This window comes from Quercus lobata, chromosome 7 (genome assembly GCF_001633185.2).
Source record: "Quercus lobata isolate SW786 chromosome 7, ValleyOak3.0 Primary Assembly, whole genome shotgun sequence".
Classification (NCBI taxonomy): Eukaryota; Viridiplantae; Streptophyta; class Magnoliopsida; order Fagales; family Fagaceae; genus Quercus; species Quercus lobata.
Genome location: NC_044910.1, coordinates 11,340,570 through 11,353,178, shown reverse-complemented (window position 1 = coordinate 11,353,178; position 12,609 = coordinate 11,340,570). Strand labels below are relative to the sequence as shown.

The following is a 12,609-nucleotide window of genomic DNA, read 5'->3' as shown; positions in this document are numbered from 1 at the left end:
TGCAATTTATGAATTTATTTTAAAAGTCGTTTTTAGTTAATTGAAATGATTTCTCTTAAAGAATTATTATAAAAATTTATTTTTATACTTATTTATGTTGTACTATTTTTTATTAACCTTATAATGTACTATTTTATGTATTTTGTTTCAATTTTTAAGATATTTTTAGTAAATTTTGTTAATATTTACAAATTTAATATATTTATTTATATTTAAATAATTATTAAATTAATTATGACATCATCACGGTTCGACCTTAAAAACCTTAAACTTCTCACTTTTACGGTTCAATGAACGGTCCAGATCTGAAAACCTTGGTAATATACACTAAGAAATAGAGATAGAAATGGAAAAACATTAAGAGACAGATAACAAAGAAAGATCTATATATATATATATATATATATATAAATTGAGTGTTAGAAATAATACGATGTAATTGATGACTACTAGAGAAGAAATAATTCAGATATAATCTTACTCTCATATTCCCTCTTCTTGTCAAATATTTCCTTTAACAGATTATGTATTTTCCAAATTGTTCCTTTGAAGCAAAACTAGTCCAAAAAAAGGTCACACATGGCAAAACATATTGGCGGCATGCTATATTATTGAGGAAGGCTCATGGTGGCGTATAGAAGATGGATGTAATGTGCGAATATGGATTGAGAAATGGCTCTAACCCTCCACACTTATAGGCCAGTTTTCCCACGGAAAATTTTGACGAAGGATGGTTTAGTTTTTGGGTTGATTGATGAAAGTTTAAGATAGTGGAAAACAAGACTTGTGGATGCGATTCTTGCCTCATGAAGCTAAAACGATAAGGAGAATTCCTCTAACGGCTATTCAGGCACAAGACAAAACAATCTTATCTAGGTAAGAAACAAGTAGTGGCGGCGCCACATTCAGTCCAGGGTGTTCCCAAACGCAGCTATAGCCTTTAAAAAACGCAGCTATAGGCTATAGCTGCGTTTTTATAGCTGCGTTTCCAAACACAGCCTATACGGCAAGGCCATAGCCCCCTGCGGGGATCTAGAGCTGTGTTTTTAAAAACACAGCCCAAACCGGGGTTTGTAGCTGCGTTTTAGACACCCTAGAGCTGCGTTTTTTTACACCCCCAGATGCGGGACCTATGGCTGCGTTTTCTATAAAAACGCGGCTATAGGTGCAACATAGAGCTGCGTTTCAAGCGTTTGAAACGCAGCCCAAACGGTGTCTATAGCCGCGTTTCTACACGGTACATTGGTTTGGGACCTATAGCTGCATTTTCATAGAAAACGCGGCTACAGGGTTTTTTTTTTTTAATATTTTCTTTCTTCCTCAACACATTACTGCCCAAAACAAAACCTGTAATTCCACATACACATTCCTGCCAACACTCAGATGCAACAATACTGAACCAACAAAACAAATTGCATATATGAAATCATTACCAACTGTTGAATAAATGCTTCTTTGGCATAATTACCCTTTAGAACTATAATACCAGCCATGCCAGCATTAAATGCAGAGATGAACTTCAAATGAGAAAAGGACCCAACTATAATTAATCAAGGAGGTGGGGGTTTAACAAGCAGCCTAAGAATTTCTTATGGGTAGTGAAGTCTATTTCTTATGTGGACATATCCTGGCACTAACTCATGCAACACAAAAAAAAAAAAAAAAAAAAAAAAAAAAAAAAAGTCAAACAACTTGCCCTGCATGTCAAGATGACTTACAAGTATTGCAGATTTAAAAGCTGACCAAGTTGTGGAACCAGTTGACCAGAAAGATTTGCAGTAGCCAATTCACAATAACCAAATCAAGCTATTAAATTCTTAACCTGTATATAGAAAAAGAGATGGAACATAAGTAACATACAAGGTTAATTAAACAAAATCAGAAAACATTCTTCAACAGTGGCATAAATCCATACTTCCTATTTAGAGATGGAAAATAGGCCTCATAGATCTAAGATGATAAAATAGGCCTCATAGATTAAAAAAAAAAAAAAATACTAATACTAAATTGAAAATGATAGCACTAGTACGATATATATAATTAACTAAATTGAAAATGATAGCACAAATACAAAACCAACACATAAGCATTTGAGACCCTGAATTTTACTTAGTTAAACCTTTTACCACTACAATAAGACCTTCATAGACAGTATTGCACTGCTTCCTATCACAGTTCAAGCAAAAAAGAGGTTTAAATTCAATATTTTAATAACTGATTACATTTTTCCCAACCGTAAACCCATTAACATGTTTTACTTTCAGTTTCATAAAAATCTTTCTTATAGTTAAATACAAATTCATCAACCTCAAAAATCTTGTGTCACAGGGCATACAATTGTAAAGAAACTAAAATGTACCCCTTATTTCAATTTTTTTTTTCTTTTTGTGGGGGTCGGGGATACAGGGAAGGTTACAAGGCAAGCAGTGTTATATACCTGTCTACAGCATCAACTCTTTTCAAGGCAATCCTTCCTTTGGGAGCTGCTAACAACTGCCAAGAGTTCAAGTATAACCCAAATCAGCTTAGTTACAAAATAATAATAATAATAATAATAATACCAAATGGTAACAAAGTCCAGAAATGAATAGCTTCTGATACCAACCTGTGAGGCAACATCAACACCAATTTCATCTAGCACCTGCAAGAGAAAATAAAAAGAAAATTTTGCCATTACTCATTCCAAAATCCTATAATTGGTGATTTATAAAGCAAATAAACCTAATAAGGTGTCCATCTAAACTTGTAAGAACTTAGGATATCTGACATCATTTCTTCTCAATCTTTCTAGCTTTACCACCAGAAACCCAGAAGTCTGTAACTAGTGGCTCAAAATTATCAAGTTGGTTCAAATCCATTGCATGCATTTACAAAATGACAATCAAACTCAGACAAACAAGCCATTTAAAAAATATTAGGGACATCCCTGGATAAGTAAAAGGATTAAACTACTCCTAAATTTCATAAGTCCAATGGTAATTCACTTAAGAAAAAAGGTATAAACAAGTGCAATTATTTTACAAAGTACAATTAATAAATGCAATTAAAGAAGCCCGCCTGATTTGTGAGCTCTTCGGTCTCATCTTTAGCCTCGTCGTCATCCAAGGCATCATCTATGGCATCTAACATTATTTCAGTCAGCAACAAGCTTCTTTTCCTAACATGATTTAAAATTATGTGAGAGATAACAACACAAACTTATAAAGAGGAGATGAGGATAATTTGGAAGCTCCTCACATACTTCTAATTGCAATGCTCCAATTTCCTTTTCTATAACTGAATCCACATGGAAAAACAGTAAAAACATTTATTCAAGAATTGATAAATTGCCACAGCCACAAAATTTACCAATGAACTGTTAACACTACTTAAAAAGGCAAAAAGAAAATGTGATTTGATCCCATAAAATAGGGAGCTTAAGAAGCAGTTGCAGCAAAATGATAAAATTCCACATCCCAAAAGAGAGTCACATACCCTTCAACCAATTTTGATGACTTGTCAGATTAATATAATGCTTTGTGATAAGGCTATGTTTTCCCATCTACAATATCATGGGCATTCCAATATCCAATGTAAAACAAAATAATACTATAAGTAAAGGTAAAAGACTAAGTCAAACAACAAACAATACTTCTAAATCAACAAGAAACAACTCATTATGCAGAGTAACCTAACTAAACACACTAATCTTACCAGAGTAATGGATCCACAATATGGTAAGCTTTGAATTTCTAAAGGGTATGTGGTCCTCCTCCTTTGCCAATGCAAATATAACATCACTTGGGGATGATAAACATAAATAAATATCAGAAAATTCCACAAAATGAATTGCAGAAAAGAAATAGAATCAAAATAGTTTTACCAAAATACTTGAGTTTCTTTAAAATTTAGTTTAAAGTTTTTTAATTAAAAAAAAAATCAATTTTATTCCTCCAGTGTGACTAATAAAACCTGACACCCCATTTTTTAAAGCCAAATTGAATCAACCACGTATTTGAGGATCTAAAATAAAACTAACAAGATATTGAAGAGGCCAAAATCAAAACAAAAAGTCAAAAACTATAAATTGAAAAAAAATAATTAAAAAAACTATTTAAAGAACCATCATTGAACTACATAGAATTCCTTTTTATCTAAACTCTAACATCGGTTAGTCTCTTTTGTTATCTCTTCCCCTCTTCGTCTAGAAGCACTATTCGATTAGAAGCTACATGACTCAGGCTTATACATACAGAAAGTATAGTGGCTACTAGCTTTGGATAGCTAGATTAAGTAATTACCCACCAAATAATCAATCAAAGGTATGATTTTTACCCAAATAATAATCAAAAACCTAGAGAAGATTAGAGGACACGAATTAAAAACTAATTTAATTAAACTTCGCTTAGAGCACATCTCACAGCGCTCGAGATTGCACGAGTCTGTTCTCTACTCCTTCAAGAAAAGAATATAAAATCAATAATAATCAGCTAAAAAGAGAAAGAAAGAAAGAAAAAATTTACATCACGCAGAAAAATATGAAAGTACAAAATTTCACCTTTTCACAATTCCCTTTGACCTATGATGGCTGACAGAGAGGTTCGACACAGCGGTGGTGGCAATCGGCTCTCGGAGGTGGCGGTGGCGTCGATGAGAGGCGGCGGTAACGAATGGTGTTGAGAGTGATAGAGGGTCTGTTTGGATTGAGCTTATTGTTGCTGAAACTGAAAAATGAAAACTGAAAACTGAAAACACTGTAGCAAAATAATTTTTAAATATGTGAAAAGTACCGTGGGACCCATTTTTAATATTTTTTAATGCGTAAACAGTGTTGCTACAGTACATGAACAGTACTGATACAATGCAAAACAGTAATTTTTGTGCACCAAAGTCAACATATGCGGGCAAAAGAAAAAAAAGAAAAAAAGAAAAAACAAAGAAAACGCAGAACGGAAACGTAGACGCAGAAAAACACAGTAGCCAAACGCCCTCAGAGAGCGAGGGTTTGTATCTGAGTTTGGTGGTGAGAGTGAGTTGAGAGTTTTTTCAATTTAGGGTTTTTTTTCGTTCTTGTGTCCTATTGAGGGTTTTTTTTTTTTTTTTTTTTTTTTTTAAACAAGCCCAGAGCTGCGTTTTATAAAACGCAGCTCTGTAAAAGTTCAAGCTGCGTTTACGAAACATAGCTTCATGCTCAGGTTTAAGCCGCGTTCTACAACACAAGTAAACGCAACTTCATGCTCAGGTTTAAGCCGCGTTCTACAACACGTAGCTCAATTCAGCCATTTAAGCTGCGTTTCATAAACGCAGCTTTGGGATATATATAGAAAAAAAAAAAAAAATTCCCCAGATGGGTCTATAGCCGCGTTTTTAAAAACGCAGCTTCAGTCCAACCGGGAAAAACGCAGCCTCAACGCCTATAAACGCAGCGTCAGGGCTAGTCTATAGCCGCGCTTAGTAAATGCGGCTATAGGTCCAGTGTTGGAGCCGCATTTATAAAAAACGCAGCTCAAACACCACTTTGAAGCTGCGTTTTTTTTAAACGCAGCTCTAGAGCCCGATTTTGGTAGTGACCCTGACTTGGAAAAAAAAATTATATATAATAATTGAAATTTTTTATTTGATTACCCTTTAAAAAAAAAAATTAGGAACACCCTCAAATAAAAGAAAATAAAATTATTTGTTCTACTTTCAAGCAAAAAAAAAAGCCGAAAAAAATTTTGAACTAAAATCTAAAAAAAAAAAATTGTAACAGAGCAAGCCCACCAAGGAAAAAAAGCCCAACATCAATACTAAACAACAAATGGTAAAGCAAATCCAGTCTAAAGAAAAAAAAAAACAAGGTAAAGCAAACCTAACAGATTACAAATGGTAGCAAACCCACGAATTCTAAAAAAAAAAACAAACAAACAAACAAACCAAAACCCAATATACTGAAATCAGAAACCAACAGACGACAAGAACCAATAGACGGAGATCGGGCCTCAAACTCAAGCTCCAGAATGGCAAAACACATCGGATCGGAGATCGATCTTCCTCGCCTCGACGTGCTGCCTGATGACTCCACCCCTCAGCCTCAGGCCACCCTACTCCCTCAATCTCAAGGTATTTCATCTTTACACTTAACTTCTCTCTCTTTTTCTCTCTTACATATACGGGTTATTGGATTTGGGTTAATGGGTTTCTCTTTGTCTTAGTCTCTCTCTCTTTATCTGAAGAATAAAGTGAAATGAAATGAGACTCTCTCTCTCTCTTTACGACTTTATCTGATTCTCTATTTCTCTTTGAACTGTGATTGGCAAATTGCTTTTGCTTAGCTTTACTTTATAACTTTTTTAATATATGCCCATGTTTTTGGTTTTATCCATTGGTGTTGGTGTTGGTGTTGGTGAGATACAATTAAATGTCTTTTAGTGTATTATGATTGTGAATTTATCTAATTGGCTCTTGTGATTGGGAGCCATGGGGCTTGTCTGTTGAGTGGGGGGTGGATGGGGGCATGGGGCCGGGGTGGAATATTTGAATTGGAGGAAGTAAATGCACATGGGGTGTGTGCTAGTGCAACTAATAAACAATAATTTAATTAACCAATAATTAATTGGGTGAAGCAACTAATAAACAATAATTAATAATTTAATTAACTAATACATTATAAAAGACAAATTAACCAGTACATTATAAAAGACAAACAAATTAAATTATGTTAGACTAAACAATAATTAATAATTTTATAATTAATAAAACAACGATAGAACAAATTATAGTATATAAAAGACAAACAAATTAAAAATATAACTAAACAACAATAATTAATAATTTTATTAATATTTCAAATGAATTTATAATTTATTGTTTATTCTTTTGCTAGAATTATATACAAATATTTGATAAAAAAAACCACTGGATGAATTTATCTTTTTATTAGATTGTGTAATTTATATTTCTTAAGGAACACTCTGGAAAAAATTCCTGAAGCCGCCGCTAAAAACAACGCATATTAATTGGGTTTTGAGAGGACAATGTAAGAGCCGGTTGTAGCATATGATACGGATTTTTGAAAGCACCAAATATTATTAAGAACTTTCTATGTCAAGTGAAAAAAGTCTGAAGACTTATTGTATTGGATTGTACCTCACAATCAATGAACCTAACCATGATATATATGGGGATTTGGACATATATTAATGAGGAAGTTGGGAATGTGGTAGTTGAGAGTTGGAGAAGGTATATCTTGTACTCACTGCATGCAACAGGTCTCTCACAACACGGGAGTCCCACTAGCATGTAGGGCCCACATGTTATGAGATGGCTCACTGTATACAACAGGAACAAGGTATCATTTGTGTGGGTTGTGTGGGAGCTGGAAAAATGGAAGTTGAGGAGATACATTAATAGGGAAAGATATATTATCTTTAGCACTCAACCTCAAATTCAAGGTAGAAGCTTAATGATGTCTTTAAGTTTGGAATTACCTTATGTTGTGAAGAACCCTTGAATAAAGTCATGAAAAAAAATGACTATGGAAGTGACCAAATTGATCTGATTTCATGAAGATGTTGACGTCAGAAGAATGCATGAAGAAAGCTGCATAAGCCTAAGATTAGTGACTAAGGCCGTGATTGTTTCTGTCATTTTTAGGCAGGGTATATATATAGAGGTTTGGACATACATTAATGAGTTAGTTGGGAGGTTGGTAGGTAGGAGTTGGGAAAATACATTAATGAGGAAAGAATGAAAGATACATAATTACCTTCAACATTGAGCATGCAAAGTTTAGAAGAAGGTGGCTACCGAATATAGATAATCTGTGTGTTCTACGCCAAAATGACGTTGTGCTCTGGCATTGCCCTAGCCAAATATGGATAGCTAGCTAGAAGTAGGAGCCTTTTGGATTACCGGCCACACCAGATGTATTTTAAAAAGCTAGTTTGGGATGTGGCAATGAGTTGGAAAATGCTCTTTGTCATGGCTCGGAAATTTTGGGGAAAGAATCCATTCCAATTGAATCCTTCAATTAGCTAGATATCTAACACGTGACATGTAAAAAGAGATTCAATTGGAATAGATCTTTTTCTGAAAATTTGAAACTTACAAATTTGGAAACTACTGGGTGAAACTTATAGTTGAGACAACAGAAGAATGTGTGGAAGATTTCTGGCTAGCGGTGAAGAGCCCACAACAGGTGCAATATACTAGACCAAATATATGGTTCATGGAACCTCCCTCCTCAAAGGTGGTACAAAATTAAGTTATCGGAAGTTTGACTTGGAAGAGAAGCAATTCAAGACATGCACATGTTCTACAATATGAAGCAAAAACCGAAATACAGTACGGCATCCTTCCAAAGGCCAAAAGCTAGGTCACTCTATACAGTACAGTTTCAAAGTTCCAAACCCTCTTGTTCCTGTCTCATTCATCCATCACACTATCGCTGTGCATTTTTTATTATCAACCTGCCGGCCAACTCTTTAAGAAATATGCACGCTGATGTCTGCCTGTAGTTATTGCGGAAAAAAACTCACCATCTTTTGCCAATAGGAGTTAGGATCTTCTCCAACATGAAGGGGGTAGATGGGGAGAGAGAGGATTTTGCTTTATAAATATACAAACACAGTTCTAGTATTATAATACTCTTCCGTCCCAAATTGTTAGTCTTATTTAGAAAATCCAACTTTCTAAAAGAACATCATTTAATGCATTATCTATTAGTTAAAAAGGTAGAGATTTTCAAAAGAATAATGCTAGAATATCAAACTATTTTACACAAATTTTTACAAACTGCTGATATGGTGAATGATTATTGGTAAATGAAAAAGTGATATTAATGACGGGTTTAGATAAAAACCAATAAGATGTTAATCACATCAACTTTTTGTAAAAATGTTGTAAAATAATTTGTGCCTATAGCATTACTTTTTTTCAAAACTATCCTTTAATTTAAACTATAGAAAAAGAATGACATTGACTTTTTAAATAAACTAAATGGAAGAATATGAATTTTATTTATTAATTTTAGAAAAATGACTTTATTTTGGGACATCCCAAAATATAATAGAGGACCAATAATTTAGGACAAAGAGAGTAACACTTTCCTTTTGTAGAGAGAGAGAGAGAGAGAGAGTTAGAATAGAAACCATCTATTTGTGGGTGTTTTCAATAGGATATTATGGCAATAAGTATCGCAATTGTGTTCACGCACTACGAGATTAAGGGATGAAGGTTTCAAATGAAGCTATGTAAGATCGCTTAGGTTGCTACTATATGCCGTATATGGCTGCCAATGGCAACTTTATGAATTTTTTTTTAGGTGGTCATTAAGAAACTTAAATTATACAAAATTTAATTAAAAGACAATTTGAATATATCAACGTCATAAAAAAAAACACGCAAATACATAAAATATTACAATTTTTTTGATATTAATAAAGAGAATAAAAAAAAATAGATTAAAAAAAGATAAAGTGCAAATTGGAAATACTAACATAAGAATAATAAGGTGACCACAACAATTTCATAACAAATCTTATACAACAAGTTGTTAGCCTGTTATTAGTGGGTAAATCATGTCAATATATTGAACCTGAACATATAATAATAATAATAATAATAATAATAATAGGTGAAGTTGAGAGAAACTCAAATTAGAATTCTAAATTAGAGTTCCAATTTTGCGCTATGTATCCTAAATTATTTATTCTTAAAGAGTTTTATTTCTTAATTTTAGAATCAAATGTGAGACCACATTATAAATATTCATCCAAGTGAGTTATTAAGTATAAAAACTAAAGAGTCTAGAATATATAAAAAAAATATATAAAAATAAATAAAAGTGCTTCCCAATAATTTTTTAAAAAAATATGGACATTTTACATTTTATATTTAATAATATCATTACAAATTTTTTTAAAGAGTTAACAAAATATAAAAATGATTATCAATAGTATTTAAATTATATATAAAGGAATTATATTATGTATCTTATTGTATATCCATTTATATGCATGGGGTTATAAGTTAATTAGAATTAGTAACAGCTTACCGTATAAGATTTATTATGAAATTATTATAAAAATGTTGTAGACATAACATTACTTTTATATTTATTGAACTCAAATTCTTATGATTCTCATGTAAAGGCGTTCAAAATTTTGATTAGGGTGGTCAAAATAGGTTAATTTAATAATATATAATTTTTTTTTTAAGTATATATATACATTTTTTTCAAGCCAGGGTGATCATTGAGTATATAAATTTAAAATAATTTTTAATATAATTTTTTTTTGCATGTATAAATTTTTTCTTTTTTTGACGAGTTAGTAGAGCCGCCACTGATTGCTGCAAAAGAAACACAAGGAGGAGGGTCGGTTTTTGTTAAAACAAGAAGAAACTACGTATGCATTTAGCCCAGAGTTGCGTTCTGAAGCAACATAGCAAACCAATCCAAAAGCTTGTTGGCAATGAGCATGCTATACTCATATACTCAGTTTTAGGGTTCTCTCTTAGCAATCTAAACTGAATTTTCAGATTTTGTTTTTCCAATAATCCAGAACAAAAGATAAATAGATTCACAGTAACTTAAATCACAGCATCACAAGCATAAATATTCTAGAAATTAGTTTGTATGTGCTTACAAACCAGAATACCAAATTGTATTTGGCCACCAAAGAAGTCTAAACACCATTTCTACCCATTTCTTTCAACTAAGCAAAGGGTATTAGAGAAAACAAAGTCAACTAAAGTTTGTCATTACGCGTAACAAAAATAGGTCGAGAATAGAAACGAGGTTTGTCCTTACCAAATTTCAGGGGTAGGATATCCCTGGTTGCCATGTCAAACAGTCCCACATCATGGCCTCCATATGCCTTCCTAGGGAACTTTCGCCAAACCCAATGGTCATCGGTAAAGTAGATGCAATCACTTCTGCTAGGGATAATGCTTGTAGGAAAGCGCCTGGAGAAGGAGTTGCTGTCACCAACAAAAAAAGCATGACCTTCCAAGTGTGTCACTTCCTCCCAAGCTGATGCATTGAAGTCGAACTTGTAGACAAAAAAAGATGTAGTCTCAAACCTCCTCTCTGAAGGAATAAGAAATCCGTTACGAAAAACCCCATAAAGATTTCCCAATGACTCCACCAAATATATTTTTCGGTGTGAGCCTACATCTTGTGGATGGTCAGCAATAACTTGGACCATATCTGCCAAAGGAGCATCAGGTTCAAAGCGAACCAGCTTGCCATTGTCACAAAGTGCATATATTTGATCATTAAAATGTGCAACATCCTTGAATTTCAAATTCTCTGGATTGGCAACAACAACCCACTCACCTTCTCCTCTTCTGTTCAAAGCAGCTCTAGTAAAAGCCAAACTATTCAAAGGGCCAAAAATTGCGATGACAAGGAATGTTGACTCATCGGTAGGGCCCTTTAGAAGATTGAATTTGCGTACAAGGCAAAACCACTCTTCTTGAGGAGCCAGTCTTTGAATTTGTGGAAGATTAATTCGGTTTCCTGTCATAAGGTGCACAAGTTGGGTTACATAACGAGAGCCCAAGGTTACAACCCAGCCATGTTGAGATCCCCAAATACGTTTTCCGCGTACTTCAGATAGTTGTAATCGATGATGACTGTTGTCATAGAGGCTAAATAAAGTTCGCATGTCAGTTAATAGTGGCTCAGAAAGCATCAGCGCAGGAAGAGGAAGCTGAGGTCCTCTACTAATGCTCGAACGAGCAGATCGCCAAATGTGGCTAACCCCTATAGCCGCTATATAATCTTTGAAAGTAATCATTCGATTTACAATTCCACGAGCAAGATCTGGGGGGAGATGGGACCAGTCAATGGAGTCTGACGACTCTAACTCAATATCCACGGTTATAGAAAAAGAAGAAACACTTTGAGCTGGTAATTCAAATTTTAAATAAACAAACACAATGGACAACATCATTTGGGAACGCGGAGCCAGGGATATGTCTGGGATCAGAGCTGTCGAGATCATTGAAATTACCAAAAGAACAGGGCCGGCTCTATGGTGGAGCAAGAAATGCGACCGCCTAAGGCCCCAAGTAAAAAAAAGGTCCCCAAATTTTAACCAATAGGATTATTTATAATCAATAAATAAAATAATTTTTTTTATTAGATGAAAAACAAATAAAAAAATAGAGAAAAATGCAACGTCATCCACAATATTTTTCACAACACTTTTACAACTAATGCTAAGTAGCAGGTTGTTATAGCCTATTGTTGATGGCAAAAAAATAATTATAGTGATATTTTCAAATAAAAAACAAAAAGCGGTTTAAAATCTAGGATTTGTTGTAAAAAATATTGTGAATGTTGCACTTCTAAAAAAAAAAGAATAATAATAAGAGTTTAATTAGCAAACTTTTACTAGTTTTCATCTAAATCTACCACTAATACCACTGTTTTACTTAGCACTATCAATATACCACATCAACAAGTATGAAAAATTTTGTCAAATTTTTTTTGTCTTAAAAATTCCAAAAATTTATCATCCTACTAATTTATTTCTTCATTTAAATTTTCGGTGAACCTTAAAGAAATCCCATAACGGCGACTGCGAGTTACGGGGATAAAACAATAATGATGAATATAACGAATAACCAGAGAAGATCTCA

At 33.4% G+C, this 12,609-nt stretch overlaps 1 protein-coding gene and 1 long non-coding RNA gene across 4 annotated transcripts; both read right to left on the bottom strand.

Annotated features, from left to right (window-relative positions):
• Positions 1-1,395: 1,395 nt before the first annotated feature.
• On the bottom strand, positions 1,396-7,575 carry LOC115952295. 3 transcript variants are annotated; one of them, XR_004083334.1, is made up of 7 exons: positions 7,449-7,575; positions 4,538-4,717; positions 3,694-4,434; positions 3,242-3,541; positions 2,606-2,641; positions 2,438-2,493; positions 1,396-1,822 (listed from the first exon to the last, which is right to left on the bottom strand). It is a non-coding gene; the product is annotated as an uncharacterized LOC115952295 (long non-coding RNA). The 3 variants fall into 3 exon arrangements; XR_004083336.1 differs by lacking the exon at positions 3,242-3,541; XR_004083335.1 differs by lacking the exons at positions 1,396-1,822; positions 2,438-2,493; positions 2,606-2,641 and adding an exon at positions 3,060-3,157.
• A 2,979-nt stretch (positions 7,576-10,554) lies between these two features.
• On the bottom strand, positions 10,555-11,978 carry LOC115954037. The gene has a single exon (XM_031071891.1). The coding sequence runs from the start codon at positions 11,967-11,969 to the stop codon at positions 10,710-10,712; it is 1,260 nt and encodes a 419-aa protein (XP_030927751.1). The 5' UTR covers positions 11,970-11,978; the 3' UTR covers positions 10,555-10,709.
• Between the last annotated feature and the right edge of the window lie 631 nt (positions 11,979-12,609).